An 18,845-nucleotide genomic window follows, 5' to 3' on the forward strand; every position below is an offset into this window, starting at 1 on the left:
CAACCGAACCACGCGCGATCCGGCTGCACAGCGCGGCGCCTCGCGGCCAAGCGGCCACCAGGCCACGCCCCCGACAGACCGTGCCCCCTACAGACCGTGCCCCTACAGACCGTGCCCCTTGTAGACCGTGCCCCCTACAGACTGTGCCCCTTATAGACCGTGCCCCCTACAGACCGTGCCCCCAGACCCCGCCCTGGTCCCGCCTTCGCTCGGCTCAGCTCGGCCCCGATTTTGGCTTGACTCCGGTTCGGCACTGCTCGGATTCGGTTCGGGCTCGGCACGGCTCGCGTGGACTCAGCCCGGCCCGGCGCGTCCCCAGATCCCTCTCTTTTTCGGGCTCCACCCCTTCCATGGGCACATCTCCGTCCCGCTGTTCCGGTCGCTTCCTGCTGGTATCTCCTGCACCTTCCTGCGGTCCCCACAATCTCTTACGCACGATGCCGTGCCCACCAGCTCACTCCCAGTGAGCTCCAAGGGGCCACAGCCCCTGCCCCGTGCCCCCCCCGTCCGTCCCCCCAGCCCAGGGGCAGACTCTGGTCTGTCTGGAACGTGCTGCCAGTTCAGAGGCCACACAGAAGGGACAGCCCAGTTCACGAAATGCTTTGTGACTGGGCAGTCCACACTGCAATCCTCATCTGGCCCCGGCACGGGGGGGGGGGGGGGGGGGGGCAACGATCCAAAGTTACAAAAGGTTTACGAAGAGGGGTCTGAGTCTACCACAGTAGGGGGTCCTAGCCACATGGGGCCAGCTGGAAGCACAGCATGACCGCACTGTCTCCTTCCCTGGAACACTATGGCAGTAACTATCAGCATCAGCCTCAAAATTAGCACCTCCCCAAGGCAGAAAGCTCAGGCCCCAGCAGGTCTTTGGCAGCTTTTTACATTTCAGCGCTTTGATATTGTTCCAATAAAGTTTGTTTCAAAAAAGTCAACATAAAAAAACTTATTCCCTTGCCCGAACAGGCAACATTCAGTACCGCCCAGCTGGGCCCAATGCAGGTCCACAAACATGGTGTGCACAGCCTGTGGCATGAGGCGCAGCAGGGACCGTGGTCCCCTCAGGAGCTCCTTGCTGCTTGGGATGCTCAGAAGTCCATCCAGCTGGTGGATCTGGGGTGCGCAGCATCCCTCCTCAGTTCATGAACTGGGTATAGCCCTCTGCCCCAGTGACAATGACATCCATCCAGATGCGCATGGCCTCGGCTGAGGGTGCCACCATGTAGTAGAGTCGGTCGTGGGTCTTGACACAGAAAGTGAGCGCAGGGTTGGGGCTCTGGAAGGGAGGATGGAATCAGCACTCTGGCCCCCTCTGAGCAGCAGCAATCCCTTCCTTGTCCCCCCACAAAACCCAGCAGTGGGGTCCTGCCCTTGGCAGGAAGGAAAGCTGGCACCATTAGGGGCCATGGAGCATTGCAGGAGCATCCCTGGCATGCACTGCCGTACTACCTCCTACCTGCGTGACAGAGGACAATGCAGGAGAATGGGGATGCCCATGGGGGCTCCCGGCGGACACGGGAGCAGTGGCAGTGCCCGGCTCTCACCTTTGCAGCACTGCGGAGGTGGTCATAGTAAACCTCTTCAATGGCTTGAAAGTAGATAACACCCTTCAGCTTCGTCTCATGTTTATCTGCCCAAGAGAGGGAACCATTGTCGACTGTGGGCGATGGCATGGGGAGGGGACGTGAGGCAGCATAGGGACTCACCCACGTAGTATGAGAGGGTGCGCTTCATGCGGTCAAAGACAAACCAACGCTTCTTCCAAGATTTGATCTTCCCGCCCATCTTGACCAGGTAGCCCTTGCACATCTTCTCTGTCAGGATGACGTGGTAGCAGGTGTCAATGTTGTGGCCTGACGACTCGATGTGCAGCCGCAGGTTGAAATCCTCCTTGCGGATGGGGAGGTACCGTGTCAGGGGACGAGCCTGAAAAAGCAACACAGCCCTGCAAAGCCCACCAATGGTGACAAGACCCACGTCCCCCCACTGTGAGCTGGGACATCAGTAGCAAGCTGCGTGTGCCTCACTGTCCAGGCTGGGAGAGGAGGATGGCAGCCTGCCTCACACCTGTGAGAAGTGCTTCTCCCGCAGTTTGACCTCCTTCTCCACCAGCTTCTGCCGGCGCACAGTCTCGTCCTGCAGCCGGCGTTCGAGCTGCTCCCGGCGCCAGCGCTCATCCTCCAGCGCCTGTTGACGCAGCTCCATTTCCCTCTCCTGCCAGCACACACAGGCGTTCAGCCCCAAGGACTGGAGACCTGCTTGCTGTCCAGCCATGGTGCTGGTGCCCCCACTCACCCGGGACTCCATCAACCGGGACTTCTCCTCGTGTGCCTCCTTCAGCATCTTCTCCATCTCCTCAATCTTCCCTGTCTCCATCCCGCTGGCACTGCAAGACAGCCACAGCTGCTGCCCCAGCTGGAAGGACCTTGAGCCAGCAGCACACCAGCAGAGCAGGCTGTCCTCTGGCCAGATGAGCTGGCCCCAGGGTTACCTGGAGATGTTGTCAGGGGAGCACGCAGAGTTGTTGCCAAGGGAGATGCTAGTCTCCATGCTGTCTGAGCTCTCCAGGCTGAGTGTATCATATGCGTGGTCCAGCTCCTCAGCCCGGGGCCCGGCACCATGGGGACGGTGGTGGTGGAGGATGGAGTGGTGCACGAGCCGGGGGAAGGCAGTGGGGAAGGGGGGCTGCCCATGCAGGGCTTCCCACTGGGACTGTGCCTCAGCAGCTGCTTTCTGCTTCAGCTCTGCAAGCCTCCGTTTCTGCTCCTCAATCACCTGCTGACCTGTGCCATGGGAAGGTGACAACGTCAAGTTAAATGTGCCACATTCAGAGCTGCATCATGGTGGACGAGGCAGGGTGGCACAGGCAGAAGACACTATAGGCACTGCTGGAGCCACAAAGGCATGGTAGGGGCAGAGGTGGGAGCTGCTGTCACAACTCTCTGGCAGGCACAGCAATCTGTCTGGGCAGGAGCAGGGGGGCACATGTGCCAGGCAGGTAGGAACAAGCTGAGCAAAGCATTAGCAGGTTAGGGATGCACAGGGCTGTCCCTAAGCAGATGTCAATATGCACCTGGGGTCCTGGACCGGTCATGCCCCTCATATATGGCAAAAGGTGCCAGCAAACAGCCATGCTGCTGCCACTGGGCTGCCCTAGGCAGTCCAAGTCACCCCACATCTCTACCTGGTGGATCGCCTGGCTGCAAGGGCTCTGCTGGGAGCAGCTCAGCTGGAGACAGGCCGTCAGGGGGAGGGGTCAGGAGGAAAGAGAGGGGGGAAAAGCAAGAGACCATGAGAGAGGCACTGCATCCTGCCAGAGCACTGCTGCTGCTGCCACCCTCAGCCAGGCTCCCTTCTCCATTGCCCAAGTGGCAGCAGGGATAGCGTCTCCCAAAGTCCCACCACCCCATACAGCCAGGACGCAGAGCCAGAGCTCACCCTTCTGCTGCAGGGCCAGCTGGCGCTTGGTCTCGATGTCCTGCAGCGTGGCCACCAGGTTGCGGGACAGGCTGCCCGCCGGGCTTGGGGGGCCCTGGGCAGGACAGCAGTTGGTCAGCCGCAAGGATGGGGATGGGGGCTGGCACCAGGCATGTGTGAGCCATGGCCAGGGTGCCTGGGTCCCCCTGGCAGCCATACCTTGGGTGAGGGGCTACACTCCAGCATGGAGAGGTTGAGCTGTGAGGACGAGGGGGTCCCACTCTTCATCCGAGGGGTGAGGACACCAGCACCACCCTCTGTTTTTGCACGGTAGACCTGAGCACAGAGACGCAGACGTGAGAGATACATGGGGGAACTGCACCCTGGACAGATGGCTCGTCTGTCAGCAGGGCTGAGCCCTGCTCACCCTCCCCAGATCCTGCTCTGTGTTGGTGCCATCCTGGCAGGGATGCAGGCAAGAGAAAGCAGAGATTGCCTGCCCTAGGCCACAGGTCTGCTCTGCCTTTGCCTGCTGTGGCAGACAGGGCCCCAGCAGCACTCAGGGTACAGGGTCCACAGGAATATTCCCACACTGCCCCACTTTTGCCGCAACCAGCGGCCCCAAAGCCTGAACCTCGGCAGCAGGTAGTCAGGATTACCTGGAGAGTCTTGTGAGAGGAGTGAGCTTTAGCTGGAAGTGGAGGAGGGGAAGAAGAAGGAGAGACAGAGGAAGAGGAGGTCTCAAAGCCAGCCATAACCTCCTGGTACCACTTCTCTAAATCAAGAGCCGGGAGACACACAGGGCCTCCCAACAGCTGCTGCTCCATCTGGAGAGAGAGGCTGCATGAGAAAGGATGAAGGACAAATGCAGAAAGAGGGACAGATGCACAGAGAAGAGACTGGAGCATCCCTGGCTGTGCCTGCACCATTCCCCCAGAACTTAACATGCAGACCCCACTGGGTATCCTGTGCACTCCCTGGCTAAGTCCCAGCAGCTGTAGGAGCCATTTGCTGTTCATGAGGACATGAGAACTGATCAAGCACAGAGACCCCCTGCCCTGGAGGCAGTGGAGCACCAGGCAGAACAGCCAGGGGTGTGCGGACTGTCAAGAGCCCAAGCTGCTGCTCAGCTCCATCTGCAGCTCAGCCCTTCCCGTGCATCTCCATCACCTCCCAGGGAGAGTGCAAGGGGCCAAAGGGAGGGAAACAGGGCACCAACCTCTGCAGAGACGAAGGGAGAAGGGAGAGATGGAAGAGGAGGAGCACTGCCTGAGGATGAAGGAGCCGGAGGGGTACAGCCCAGCAGGGAAGCAGCAGGGGTGTGGAGGCTGCCCAGGACACCCGAGAGTTGCTCAATGGTCACATACTGGGCAGAGAGAAGCAGATTAAACCAGAAGAAGAGCAAGGGCAAGCAGGCACAGAGGAACGAGCAGGCAGCTCCAACCCCCAAAGGAGGGTTCATTGTCCTGGGAGGAAAAGCAGTTGGTGCTGCAGCCACCCTGGTGCTGGGCACTGGGTCAGGTCCCTGCCTGCTCTGCATCCTCCTTGCTTGGGACAAGCAGCCAGGACTGCATCCAACAGACAAAAAGGCTGCCCTCCCACTGCTGGGCATCCACTGTGCTCCCAAACTCTGCCACTACATACATCCAGAGCAGGCAAGAAGTGCACCCCAGCAAGGAGACTGGGCAGCTTGAGCCTTTGCTCCCCACTCAGCTGCAGCCAGACAAGTGTCCTGACCCCAGAGAGATGTGGGCTCCAAGCACCAAGGCACACAGGGAGGCCGTGCCTCCACAGCTTCCTCACTGCCTGGGATGCAGCGGGCAACCCGAGGGAGCAAACTTGAGCATGCTCTGGGGCAGGTACCTCATCGGCTGTGGGAGGTACAGCAAGCAAGAAAGAGCGCTGAGTGGCAGCGGGGGCAGCAGCAGAAGCTTTAGTGTCCAGGCTGGGGCCATGTGCATTACTGCAGAACCTGAAAACGTCAGACAGCCTCATGTACTCCTAGAAATCCATGGCAAGGGAGAAGGAGAAGAGTTAGACCCATGTGCTGGCATCATGGCACTGACTGCATAATGGGAACAAACCTCCCTGTGCCTTCATGCCCCAGCACTGCCTCCCCAACCCTGCCCTGCTGCCCATGGTGTTCCCAGTGTGCAGCACCGTGCGGGAAGCATGGTGCTCAAGCTGGGCTGGGTGTGCTGGCACCCACCTTGTCCTAGCCTTCAGCACAGCTTTGCTGAGTGCCTACAAGGGACAGGGATGCCTCAGGGTCTTGTATGGTCACTGGCCACAAGTCCTCCCTAGAGCAGCAGCACTGGATGAGGCACCTCTAGCTGTGCTACCAGCTTAAAATCCACTTCCTTGTCCTTTCTGAACCAAACATGCTAAAGCAGGGGACTTGCTCTTATTTTGGGAAAGCCAGGCTAGCAGGACCCTACAGGATGCTGTCAGGAGGTACCCAGCCAGATGGCAAGCAGTGGGCTAGGGGGAAGCACAGGGATGCCTGTGCCCCACAGTGCTGCACTGGGATTAAAACAGAGCAGCAGCAGGAACTGGAATCCCTGGTGGGCTCAGGAGAGCACCTGGAATCGAGGATTGAGTGTTAATAAGCACAGCCAGAGAGCTATATGGTAAGTGCCCCAGCCATGCTGCTGTGGGGCTGTCCTGGTGCCTGGGGGTGACATCAGTACACAAAAGGGGTCTCAGCTAAGGAGGGGTAAGCGAGCAAGCACATGCAGCTAGTCCCTCTAGTTAGTTACCTCTTGTGCCTTGGGGTAGGAGTAGGTGGCAGGAGAAGCTAAGGAGGCAGCTGCTGTTGGCAGGGGGCTCAGGGGCTTAGTTCCCTCCAACAGCTCATAAGTTTCTGAGGTGTGGAGGGTCTCCTGTTGAAGGAGAAAGATCACGTAGGCAAGGTGGGCACAGACAGCAAGGTGGCGGCAGCAGCAGGAGTCCCACTTCAGTCAGGCATGAGGGGAGTCTGCCATCCTGTGCCTCTTCCCAGCAGCAGGTCAGGCAGCACCACAGCCCCTGAGGGCATCATGGTTCTGGCTCCCCATTCAGAGCCACAAGCAGGGTAACGGGCAACTCACTTCCACCTAGAAGTCCCCTGTACCAGCACCAAGACACCCCCATGCTTGCTCTCCAGCAAGGATGGGACCCCAGGCAGTGCTGTCCTATGTGCTGCTCTGTTGCATTTCCTTCCCTCCCTCCCAACCTCTGGAGCCCACAGAGAGACTTTGAGCAGCTGGAAGCACCTGGCTCTGGTCAGAAGGTACTTGGGAACACAGAAACTGCTGCAGAGGAAAGCTAGTGGTGCACAAGGCTCGTCCTCACTTGCGACAGCAGCTTAGGAAAGCAGCTCTAAGCACCATAGCCCCCTCTACCCACTTACCTCTCGGAGAGCCGAGGACATTCTGGGGAAGCTCCTGCCACCTGTGACGAGCTGATATCGCCTCTCCAGAGACACAAGCTTCTCCTTCTCCTGTGCATGGGGTGACAGATCAGAGGCAGCTGATGGTTACTGGCGCTCCATGGCCAGTCACCCCCCAAGCTCACCCTGCCTACCAGAACCTGGAAAGAGCTGGAATGATCTTGTCCCCTGCATCGAGCACCCTCAGGAGCACACAATCATGGCATTACCTTCTGCAGGAGCTGCAGGATGCTGCTCCGCTCCCTGGCCAGGCGCTCGGCCTCCTGGGCACTCTGAAGCCGAATCTGGGCAGCCTGGGCATCCAGGGCAGCCACTCTCTCCTGAGGAGCAGGCAGTAGAGATGAGGTGGCTGTTGATGAGCCATGGGATGCCGTCTGGCCATGCCAGACCCGTGGGGCACAGCCCAGCCACACTGGACCTACTGCCCCTCCACCCTTACCTTCCTGCGGGCAATGCTACGGTGGCACTCAGCTCGGCTCTGCAGGAGCTGCTGGCCTCGTGCCTCGTGCTCCTCTTCGAGGTGGCTCTCCCGCTCCAGCTGCTGGAACTCCAGATCCTCAAACAGCTTGGCCTCCGTCTCCAGTGCCTCTGCCTCCTTTGAACACACAAGAGCACCATGAGTGGATCAGTCCCACTGGATGGGCACCTCTGCATCCTGCAGGCAGGTCTCCCCCAGCAAAACCTCCTGCCGTGTCTCCACATCCTACTGGTGCTGGCCAGGAACAAGAGCTGGTGGCCAAGCCTGTCCCCTGTGCCTGGTGTGGGCAGGCAGGCAGTTTTGCCTTCTCCTGGGCACCAGAAACATGAGAGACATGACAGGAGTGTCTGCTGTCAGAGGAAGGCAATGGAGGCACCCAGAATTGGCCAGAACAGAGCAGTCACCCCCATGAGATGAGCTTGCCACAGCCAGGGGCTTTGCCAGCCCTTGGAGACCAGCTGCCCCTGCTGAACCACATATGGGCTAAAGCTGTGCCCTGACAGATAGCAAAACACCATGTGCCAGCATAACCACCAACATGCAACACTGTGCCACCAAGCCTCCAGGTGGCAAAGCCCCCACAGACGAGCACCATGCTGGACAAACTCCTGTGTGCCCTTCCAGCCTTCAGGCACTGACAGCACGTGGCAGCACTCAGCTCCGGGCCTGTCGGTGCCACCCTGGCCGCCATTGCACCATGCACCCCACGGAGATGTGTTTCACCCTGCTCTGTGAGCCGGGCAGCCAGTGCTGTTGTGGCACAGTGCTGATGTGGTGGCTCCTGAGGGCTCCCACACACAGACACTGCTCCATCGCCCCCCTGCCCACTATACACCAGAGCCTCCTCCAGCATGTGGGTGCCTGGCTGGAGCAGGCTGTGGCAGTGTGGGTTTATTTGGGCAGGCACCAGCCATGGGCTGGGGAAAGTCAACCACTTCCAGAAAATACCAGATAATAGGAAAAAGCGCTGAGGAGTAGTAGTAACATAGATCAACATCACTGTGTAAATAAATGTTCTCAGGAAAGAGTTGGAGGCAGGCAGATGCGGATGCAGCAGCCCCCAAGACTCCCCAGCCTGCCCTCCTTTGCAGGGCAGGGTCCATGCTCGTGCCCTGCCCGGTCCCGAGGAGCTCTGCCGAGCCGGTCCCAAGGAGCTCTGCCGAGCCGGTCCCGCGCCCCGGGCCCAGGCGAGTGGCAAGCTTACCAGGACGATGGTGCCCGGTGCCAGCCGCCTCCAGCCCGGGTGCGACGCTCCCAGTGCGGCCCCGGCTGGCAGGGAAGAGCTGGCCTAAGCTGGAGCGGAGGGAGGTGGGCCATGGTCCAGGAGGGGTGGGGGGAGACACTGACCCTTCGCATCTGCTCCCGCAATTGCTCCCGCATTGACTCGGGGCACTTATCAAGGTGGCTCTTCGACTCATGGTAAAGCGCCCGGAGTTGCTCTAGCTCCTTCCTTTCAGCATCAACCTTTGCCCTTTCCTGAATCAGGGGAGAACAAGACAAAACAAAAAAAAAGAAAAAGGAAAAAAAAAAGAAAGAAGAGAGAAAACACACATCTCAAATGGGCGCCATGCAGAAGCTGTGAGTTAGAGAGGAGCTCAGCTGGAGACAGAGGGGGCTCAGGAGAAGGAGCATCATGGCAGCTACAGGGGGATCGAGAGATCAAGAGACACAGGAGCCGGGGCCAGGCAGTGTTAGAGCGGTTACAGCCAAACCTTGACCTCAGCTTTGTGCTTCCAAAAACAAACTTGCAGGCAGCAGAAAGATCAATGCTGACAGCATGGTTAATGTCATCCCAATCCTGCACACAGCTGCATCACATGCACCCTCTGAATAACCACTAGCTGGCTTTGTTAACTGCTACTCAGGATACTGCCAGTTAGGAACTGAATGAACTGGTCCCGAGTGCAGCCGGAGGGCATGGACCATCCTCATCCATCAGAAGGAGAGGGTTGCCCACGGGGCAGCAGTGAAAACAGGAGGCTGTGGTCCAGCAAGATCTACTCAGGCTATGATGAGTCAGCAGCAGAGCAGACACTTACTCCTGGGCCTGGGATGAGGGGCCTGGCCACAGGACCAGTAAAATGGGGCCAGCAACATTGGACAGGCATAGGGAAACCACCTCCTGCATGTCTGGCAGTACCATACAGGGGCTTGCCATTGAGAAATGCTTGCTGCAAGGAATCCTGTGCTCCACACAGAGATGGGACATCATGAAAAGGGCTATGAGGGGACATGCTGGCAGGGAGGCAAGGCTGGCACAGGCTGAGGAGAGGAGCTGTGGATTGCCTGGTGGCTCCTGGACATGCAGAGTTATCAGAGGTGATGGCAGAGTTCAGAGCAGGCACTGTTAGTGCGAGTAGTGCAGGTGGGTTAGGAAAGTGGGCGGTTAGGTCAGCAGAGAGGTTGGGAGAGGGCTTTCCCTGCGCTCCTCTCCTGGCTCTACATTAGGCTGTCCCTGGCTACAGAAGATGCCTACAAAGGGCTGGAAGACCAAAACCAGAACAAAACACCCAAATACTTCAGGAGCACCGCTGGCAGGCACCAATGGCTGCTCTGCCTGGCCACAGGCACCCTAACAGCCCTGGCACCCACAGCCATGGGGCTGCCCAGACCCCGAGGGACGCTGGTGCCACATCATGGTGGCACAGAGCTGCTGGTGGGACCCCAGCATAGGCTGCAGAGGGACAATGGCCTCAGGCAGCAGGCAACTGAATCCCAGCAGCTCTTCTGCCGCAGAGCAGCTTGCCCAAGGCCATGCCACATTGCCTGCAAGGCTGTGGGATAACCAGCAACCAGCAGCTGGGATAAATGTGCCACACACGCAGCATCATGGGTGCCTTCAGGCAGTAAATGCACCACAGACAACATCATGGGAAAGGGGACCAGGACCCCCTCCTAAAGCCACCAAGTTAAACAGTGGTTTCCCAGCCACCTCCATCAAGCTGAACACTACAGCAACAGCTGCCATCACACACAAAGGTGCAGCAGAGTGAGGTAACTTGCTGCAAGACACAGTTCCCTAGCAAGAGCAGGTAATGGCGAGTGCCAAGACCTCTCCTTTGGCACTGCCCACCACAGGCAGCAGCCATCTGGAAAGCCTCACACCAGTCTCCCTGCCAGAGCAACAGGCAGCAGCCAAAATGCTTCCTGAGCATTGGCCCTGCTCTCCTCCAGCAGGGCTGTTTGACCAACGCCAGGCAGACAGACAGATCCTCCCACAACGCACACCACAGGGGCTGCTCCCAAAAGCCTCTGTGGAGCCCAGGGTCTGGAGAACATGTCACTCACTGGCTGTGAGTGCCAGGGAGGGTATGGTACAGCTGGTGACAACGGGAACCTGTGACTGGGCTCACCTTGTCCCGCTCCTTGCGGATGCTGGCGTCCAGGCTGGAGAGCTTCTCCTGCAGCTGCTGCACTGCTTCCTGCTCCTGCCGCAGCCACACCACCTCTGATTCCCGCTCACCCTGCAGCAGTGCCCGCTCCATCTCTGCCTGGACAGGCAAAGCAATATCAGGATGGCTGCTCCAGCTGGACCTAGCTCATACCCTTAGGATTCAGTGCTGACTGGTGAGGGCAGCAAGCAACAAGGGACCCAGCAGTGTCCCCTGACCCCTCACCTCTCGTGACGTCTCCTGCAGCTGCTGCTCCAGCTCCTTGACACGGCCCTTCAGCTGGTCCAGGCGTCCGAGGACACTGGCGCGCTCCTCCTCCAGCCGCTGCGCCTCCTTGGCCCGGGGGCCTGTCAGCTTCTCGTGCTGTGGAGAGGGCCAGTTAGCATGGCACAGCGCAGCATGGCATGGTGCAGAATGGCACAGCTATCCCCTCACCTCGTGGTGGGTACTCTCAGTGCTGCTGCACTCCTCCTTCAGGTTCTCCTCATCCGACCTCTCCAGGATCTCCCTCTGCTGCAGCTCTTCAACAGCATGGCCCAGAGCCATGGCACCCCTGGGCACCCATTGGCCAGCATCTGTGTCACCAGCCAGGAGCCTGTGCACATCACCTGGCTCAGTGCCATCTGTCTTGGTGTACTCAGCACAGAGGTTCAGGATGGTCTCCAGGCGCTGCCGCTCCTGTGGGGAAGAATGGTCAGCAAGGTACCCATCCAGCACATGCTGTGGCAGGAGCAGATGGAACCCCGTGACAATGGTGGCCACCAGAATACGGGCCCGCATGCTGGGATGGGCAGCCAACATTACAAAGTGCAATACAGCCAGCTCAACCCCACACAAGAACCAGGCACTCGATGTGCTGGGATCTTGAGACAGACTTAATTACAGGCAGCAGTGGCTGCCGAGTGCCTCCGCTATTTCCAGGCGGTGACTCATGCTGCCTGCACCAGGCGTTGAGTCAGAGCTGAGCAAACAGGGCCCTGGCGGCTCGGCCTGCAGGACTGGCAGAGACACAGCAAACCTCACCCAGGCAGATGCCATCTCCATAAAAACTCCATCAGCCCTAAACCGATGTCCACAATGTCCACAGAGCCATGGCACCACCACCAGCAGATGGGCCCTGGCAGGGATGGACAAGATATGGAGAGTTTTGCAAAGGCAGGGCCACCACTGTTCTGGCCGGCAGCCCTGGGGCCATGCTGGTCCCAGGCAGCTTCCACAGGCTGCTGTAACTTGGGAGCTCTGTATTCCTGGAGAGCGGCTGAGCACCGATGGCTGCTCCTGGCCATAATACCCCTGGATAAGCCAGAAGCCTGGCAGCTGTGGCAAATCCCCAAGAGGAAAAGGCCAGGTTTTAAAGCAGCAAATGACAAAAGGTATTTGCAACGTGGGTGTCCCACACGCAAATGTGTCCCCTCCCAGCCCCAAGGCTCACCAGGCGCTCCATCTCCTGCTCCCGAACCCGCTCCTGCCGCTGCCGCCGATGGTACTCCAGCAGTTCGTCCTCATTGTCACTGATCTCAGTGATGCTATTCTTGCGCTCCCGTGATCCTGCTGGCAGCCGTGGGTTCCCCAAAGGCTTCCTGGGGGTGCGGGGGCTCTGCTGGGGCGAGGGCACAGCTGGGGAGCCCAGCCCGTATGTTGGGCTCAGGCAACTACTGAAACTGGAACGGCGTGCGGGGTTCTGTGCCAGCAGTGGGGGTGAGGGGCCCCCAGCACCTTTCGACTCCTCTGGGCCCTTGAGCCTGGCACGGGGACTGCCAGGCACTTCCCTGCCCAGCCGGGGCTGCGGGGAGGGGGTGTCAGGGGCCGCCCGGGGGCTGGCAGCCCGGCGTGACAAGGAGGGGCTCAGGGGAGGCAGCTCCCGCATGCTCTCAATGTTCCTCCGGGCCACCCGTGGGCTCTCGGGTGGCTGCAACCGGGCCTCTGGGACTGCCCTGCTGGTGGGCTGCCGGCTGGGTGTCAGAGAGTCCCGTGGCTCCCGGAAGGGACTGGGGGGCCGCTCCTGCAGGGCCACCCGTGGCCGCGGTGCCACCCTAGGTGTTAGCCAAGGGCTGCCCCCACGGTGGTCCCCGAGCCTCTCAGCTGGCCAAGGCTCACTGGAACCCCCACCAGGCAGAGTGGGTGGCTGCACAGTGTGGTTGTAACTGGAGGAGCGAAGTGGGACGAGGGGGGGCACAGCTGGGCCCTGCTCTTGGCTGCTGAGTGAGGGGCTGGTGTAGCTGCCGCTGCTGGCCGGTGAGGAGAGGGGAGAGAAATTCTCATAGCTGGAGCCCCCTGAGGCGGCCCCAGGGCTGGGTGGAGGGGACAGGAGGCAGCGCCCACCCCCATTCACCACAGGGGAGAGGGAGGATCGGCTGCAGGCAGGTGGCTTCTGGATGCCAGGGGATGCCGACTCCTCCAGCACCAGCGAGTCCATGATGTCCTGCAGATCCTTCTCGATGGAGCTGACAAGGGAGCTGTGGCTGTGACACCCACGTTCTGACAGCTGGTGGCCACCATTCACCTGGGCCTCGGATTCTGCAGGGAAACATAGGAGCAGGCATCAGTGTGGTGTGACTGCGCTGCAGCCCCTGCCTGGGCTGGGTCCTACAGGGCAGCCTGGCATCATTCTTCCACGCAGTCTTGTAGAATCAGAGCTGGATTGCAGCCTCTCTTCACTGCACCCCGAGCTGCCTGCACCCTGCTGCCACCCTTTCCCACTCGGGCTGCCGGGCCAGGGAGGAGGCCGGAATCCTGCTAGCCCCATCACCCAGGAGACAGAAACCTGAGAGTACGGCCCAGCCACCCTCCCTGCATCACAGACCCCAGCTCCACTCCCTGGAAAGCAGCTTCCCGCGCCACCCACTGGCACCCACCACTTGCCCCCTGCACACTCTGGCTTCCCAGCAAGGGGTCAGAGATGCAATAGCCAAAAGCTGCTGACCTGCAGCACGTCTGGACCCACCACGCTGCCTGCAGCCCCCCTGCACCCTGGCCAGGGTGCCCCTGCCTGGGCTGCCCCGTCCTCCCTGCGTAGCACCGATGTGCCTGTCACTCAGGGAATGAGCGAATCGCAGCAGGCGCGGAGCCCAGCCAGGACAGCGTGCCACCCAGGCTGCGTCACCCCCTGGCACCCAGCATCTCCCCCATGGCAGCTGGCACTGCCTTCATGCCTGGAAAGATGTGCCGCAGCCCTGTCCATGTGATCCCACCCAGTCCTGTGTGGCAGAGAGTGACCATGCAGGGCCCACACGGGATGCTGCATGGTCGCATGATGCTCCTTGGCCACAGCACCTCCCCACGTCCCTCCTCACGCCCCCCAGCTGCAGGCATGCTGCCTTCCCAACACACACGTGGCACGGGAAGGCTGCCAAGCTCCTCTCCCCGTGCCAGGGCGTGCTGGTTGGGGCAGGGAGAAGGGCTACCAGCCCAGGCATCAGTGCTGGAGATTTGGACATCCCCAGGAACTGGGCACAGTACTGGCACCTGGCCCATTGCTCCACAGACAGGCAGACACAGCAAGATAAGCTCATGAGATGAAGGACAGGAGCTCGGGAAATGGCCTCCACAGCCCCAGCACATAAACACCCGCTTTCAGGCAGCCGGGGGGGCTCCGACGGGCGACGGCTCTGCCATGGCCAGGCTGGCCAGAAGTGAAAGCCACACCTCAGTGCCCCCACAGTCACCCTCTTTGAGGTGATATCAATCATTAACAAATGCCAGTGCAGCTGCCATACCATGCTGAGCTGATGGATGGCACACCTGCAGCCAGGTGTGAGCCTCACTCCTGAATACAACAGGACAGGGCTGTGAGAGCATTGGGCACTGCGAAGGCTGATGGCACGGGTCAGGGAGCACCTCAGCATCTGCCCTGCCCCACCTGGGACAAGGCGGGACACCTACTTGCTGGTAGCCCATAGACAGCTGCTGGGCTTCTGCCCCCCGCTGGGATCATGCTCTTAATCCACTTGGCCTCAGCAGGGTGGTTGAAGCGGAGGAAGGTGGCCTGGCCCAGGCAGATGGTGCACCCTTGGGAGAGAGGAGAGAGAGTTCAGCTACTAGCCAGCAACATCAGAGTGGTGCCAGAGAGCGCAGGGAAGCAGTCGGGCATTGCTGGCCCTGAGATGCACCCTCGGGAGGGGAGCGGGCTCCTGCTGTCAGCGGAGGCTTAGGGGGAGGCTGAAATCCAGGTCACTCCCCGGCAGCTGCCGGCAGCGCATCTCAGGCGCAGGCACAGCTGGGGTCCCCGCCAGGGGCCGCGGGGAGTTGGCGGCGCTCCAGGGCTTGCGTGGCTGCCAGCTGCAGACAAGACAGCTCCTGTCCCTGCTTGAAAAGCGTCTCTTCTTGGCCCAAAGCAGCAGCCCACTTGGGGCAAGGCTGCCAAGCAGCCCTGAGGGGTAAGGCACCTCAGAAAGGGGAGCAGAGCCGTGGGCCGCCCGCTGTCCGTTCACCTGCTGCCCGTGGTGCTGGGGAGGCATGTGCTGGCAGTGTGGAGCATCAGGCAGCTAGAAGGCGGGGTGCTGCCGACACACCCCACGTTGAAGCGCCTGCCAGGGCCCTGGGGAGAGGCTCGCTCTGTACCAACAGCCGCTGCTGAAAATCCCTCGCCGGAGGGGACGTGTGTTTTGGAGCACTTGTCAGCCCAGCTCGCAGCAAGGTGAGCGAGAGGCAGTACAGATTAACTGCCATTGCCGTCACGGGGGCCTGGTTCCCCTGTGTGAGCGCCAGGGTGGAACGGAGTCCTGCTCACCCCGGCTGAACGAGGGCATCCTGCTTCCAGGGGGCAATGCTGCCGCCCAGCCTGGCTGCCCCGGAGAGATGCATCACTGCCCCGTGCCAGCACCAGTGGAGCCACAGGTCGCCCGGCAAAGCGAGTAACCAACCAACAAACTGCACCCAGAGTGTCGGCCTGACAGCCCCGCAGTTCATCCCGCTGTGGCCTTGCACAGATGCTGTCCCTGCTCTGTCGTGTCCCTGCCTGCCCCCTCGGGCAGGAGGATGAGCAGCTCGGCTGACCCCTGCCTGCACCCCGCAGCCTACCATGGCCCTCAGTGCCTACTGTGGTACCAGCGGGACCTGGCAGGACTCCGCGGACCGTCGCGCCCGGAGCCTTCTCCGGCGGCCACGTGGCTCCCATTGTCCCCCGCGGAGACGCCCGCAGCAGCGCCCACGCGGGTGGGTCCCCCTTCCCGGGAGGGACGGGGCCAGGCGCGGGGGGGCTGCAGCGCCACCGCCTGCGAGGGGCACCGTGGCTTTGTGACCCAAGGAGGAATGAGAGCGAACCTCCCCCCCGGCGCGGACACGCGTGGCCCGCAGCACCACACTCACCTCACCCTCACCGCCACCGCCGCCGCCGCTGCCGCCGCCCGGGCAGCGCCGCACCGCCCCCGGGGAGGGGCGGGAGGCCGGGTCTCACCCGCCCCGCCCGAGGGCCCTCCCCGCTAAGCGAGACCCGGGCTGTGGCGGGGCGGCGATCGCGTGGGAAGGGCCTGAGGCTTTGTCCACGCTCCCTAGAAGCGGCCATGGTGGGGCCGGCCGGGTCCAAGCCCTGTAGCCACGCAGGCAGACCGGCAGTGTCCCGGCAGCCATCCGTCGGGAGGACACCCGAGATGTTTTCCTCTGTCATCTCCCTTCCCAAAGTCGGCTCAGCATCTCTGCTGTTCTTCAAAGCCCGCCTGGGTCTTTCCATTCCCACCTCACTTGATACACGCAGCAAAGCCAGCTCTCAAAACTGTGCCAGGACCTGACAGGTTCCCACCACAAAGCACAGAGGCCAGGAGTATGCCAGCTGGGCTATGCAGTTACAGGATGGGTCCTTAAACACCCCAATACTCAACGGCACAACTCCACGGGCAAAGGCTCCGGTGAACCACAGCCTGTTCTTACCTTGGGTGAGGTGCATGGGCCGCTGGACTGGCACACCGTCGATGGCACAGGCGTTGCCACAGGGATGCAGGGTAAGTGTCCCTCGCACGTTCTCGATGTAGCAGTGCTGGGGCGCCAGCCCGGGGCCCTGCAGGACGATGTCTGTCGCAGCCGTGCCAATGGTGGTCCTCCCTGTCAGCAGAGAGGGCGTCTCAGTTTCTCTGTCACCAGCGTGCCCATGGAGATCGAGATCCCTTGGCACTCACCTTCCTCCAGGGGCAGGAGTGTGATGGCAGTGCTGAGCCGGCCGCTGCCCAGGCTCACCAAATGCGGCTTCTCTGTCTGCACTTTAAGCCCCTTGCCCGTGTCGATCAGGTCCAGGGGGCTGTTCTGTAGGAGGAGAGGGAGGGATGCTCACAGCTCCTGCAGCTGAAGCCCACTCCCCTGCACTGTCCACCTGGCTGGGCTGCTCCAAAATGGCCACATAGCTAGGGTCAATGCCCAGGCACAGCCACACACCAGCAGGACTGTCCAGCCGCAAGACGCAGGAGAGGAGGGCTCTCCTGCCTGTGCTGCCTATCCTGGCAAGCAGAGATGAGCTGCCACGGGAGCTGGAGATCCCTGGGGCTTGGGCTGCATCTAAGTGGATCCAAGCTACCAGCCACTTAGCTCAATGGGCTTTGCTGACGATCCCGTAATAGGATTTGCTGAGACTGAGGAGAGGCTGGAGTGCAGCGCCAGTGCTGGTGGTAGGGCTGGCTGCAGAGGACTCCCAGCCAGATTCCCCTGTTCCCACAGAGAAGAGGTCCTGTGATCCTGCATGCTCACCTGGATGACAGTCTGGACTCTGTGGATTGGGCTGGTGGGGGTCCTGCCAGATGCCTCCATGGTGCCTTCTTGGAGACGTTGGATGGTACCGGACATGGGCTGGCAGCAGAAACAGAGAATGGCAGTACAAGTGACCACACTGGGCATGGCCTTTATGCATTTTCCCTGCATATCCCGAACAGCAGCCTGAGCACAAACCCTACCCATTCCAAACTAGCATTTGCCACCAAGAGGATTACCATCCTGTGCTCCTGTCTTCATCACACCAGCAGCTGCCTGAAGCCAGTGAGCATCCCTGCCTGCCGAGGCAAGCATCCTACCTAGGCACACATCCCCATCCATCCGGGGAGACCCATGCATGTGCCAGGCATTGGGACAAGACACAGTCCCAGAAGGAAAACGACACATGGGCTCAGTTTTGGAGATGTGGTGTTGGAAATACATGCTTTAAACGCCAAGAGCTGTGGGCAGCCAGACCCCAATGTCTGCCAGTGGAAAAAGACACACAAGCACAGGTTCTGCCTGTCCCCAGCAACACCTGCCTGCCATGCATAGCACACCTGGGCACCCCTGTGCATGCCACCAGTGCCCAACTCTGGCACCCAGGCACACGCCTCTGCTTGCACGCAGCCTAGCAGCAGCTCATGGTGCACAAGTCCGGCTGAGTGCTCCTTATCCCTGCCCATGTGGCCCCCAGGCCTGCGGACGGCAGGCAGGGCCACCACCCATGGAGCAGCCATGCTGCCACACATTCTCTGCGTGAGTGGGAGGCAACTTGAGGAGGAACAATTTCCGTCACCCGGCGCTCACGCCGTGTCGAGATGCTCCGGGGATCTAAATTTGCCGTTTGCTGCTCCCCACGTCCCTCCCTTCCGCCCTGGACTAGCTGACTGGGGCTTAACCCTTCCCGGGCAGTGTAGATAGGAAGTACTCCATCCCCGTTAGGGGACGCCGGTCCCGGGGCCGCCAGGAGGAGCCCCCGGCTCGGCTCCCGCCAGCATCGCCCACTGTCCCGCCAGCCCCCGGAGGGACCCCCCCGCTCGGCCAGCACTGGGCTCAGCTGTGGGGGCGAGTGAACGGCTATTACACACTGTGGAAAAAATGAAACGCTGGAAAACACCAGGCGTGGGATCCAGGACTGGGATGAAGCCCAGGCGTCTCCTGCAACACCAGGACTGGCCGCCCCACAGCAAGGGCTCCGTGGGGACCACAGCCACACCACGTGGGATGGGGACAGCTCAGATGGAGCAGGGGGAGCGCAGAGATAAGGTACCCCGAGAGCAGTTCACGAGTGCTCACCGGCTGCCGAGGCAGGATCCCTGCTCTCCCTTACCTGCCACCTGGTCCTGGTGCCGAGCGGGACCCTCCGCGGCAGGGTACCCATGTTCCCCAGGCACTGGGGTGCTGCGCTTCCCAGCATCTGGAGACCCCGCAGCCCAGCCGAGCCCCTGCCCCTCAC

At 61.0% G+C, this 18,845-nt stretch overlaps 1 protein-coding gene across 1 annotated transcript; it reads right to left on the reverse strand.

The window, feature by feature from the left end:
• Window positions 1-793: 793 nt before the first annotated feature.
• Window positions 794-18,816, reverse strand: PHLDB1 (pleckstrin homology like domain family B member 1). Its single transcript, XM_068994526.1, has 24 exons — window positions 18,720-18,816; window positions 17,387-17,485; window positions 16,825-16,948; window positions 16,580-16,750; window positions 14,597-14,722; window positions 12,147-13,231; window positions 11,150-11,392; window positions 10,940-11,077; window positions 10,676-10,813; window positions 8,670-8,798; window positions 7,284-7,439; window positions 7,054-7,164; window positions 6,806-6,895; window positions 6,174-6,296; window positions 4,074-4,241; window positions 3,634-3,750; window positions 3,436-3,529; window positions 3,182-3,226; window positions 2,489-2,780; window positions 2,293-2,383; window positions 2,065-2,211; window positions 1,704-1,923; window positions 1,542-1,627; window positions 794-1,273 (listed from the first exon to the last, which is right to left on the reverse strand). The coding sequence occupies exons 1-24, from the start codon at window positions 18,804-18,806 to the stop codon at window positions 1,133-1,135; spliced, it is 4,221 nt and encodes a 1,406-aa protein (XP_068850627.1). The 5' UTR covers window positions 18,807-18,816; the 3' UTR covers window positions 794-1,132.
• Window positions 18,817-18,845: the final 29 nt, after the last annotated feature.

The sequence above is a fragment of the Aphelocoma coerulescens genome, chromosome 24 (assembly GCF_041296385.1).
Source record: "Aphelocoma coerulescens isolate FSJ_1873_10779 chromosome 24, UR_Acoe_1.0, whole genome shotgun sequence".
Classification (NCBI taxonomy): domain Eukaryota; kingdom Metazoa; phylum Chordata; class Aves; order Passeriformes; family Corvidae; genus Aphelocoma; species Aphelocoma coerulescens.

Coding starts and splice junctions, on each gene's coding strand:
- PHLDB1 (XM_068994526.1), bottom strand. CDS start 18,806: ATGCTGGGAAGCGCAGCACCCCAGTGCCTGGGGAACATGGGTACCCTG. Junction 17,486..18,719: donor GCACCAGGACCAGGTGGCAG/GTAAGGGAGAGC, acceptor TTCTGCTGCCAG/CCCATGTCCGGTACCATCCA. Junction 6,896..7,053: donor TCCTGCAGCTCCTGCAGAAG/GTAATGCCATGA, acceptor CCCCATGCACAG/GAGAAGGAGAAGCTTGTGTC.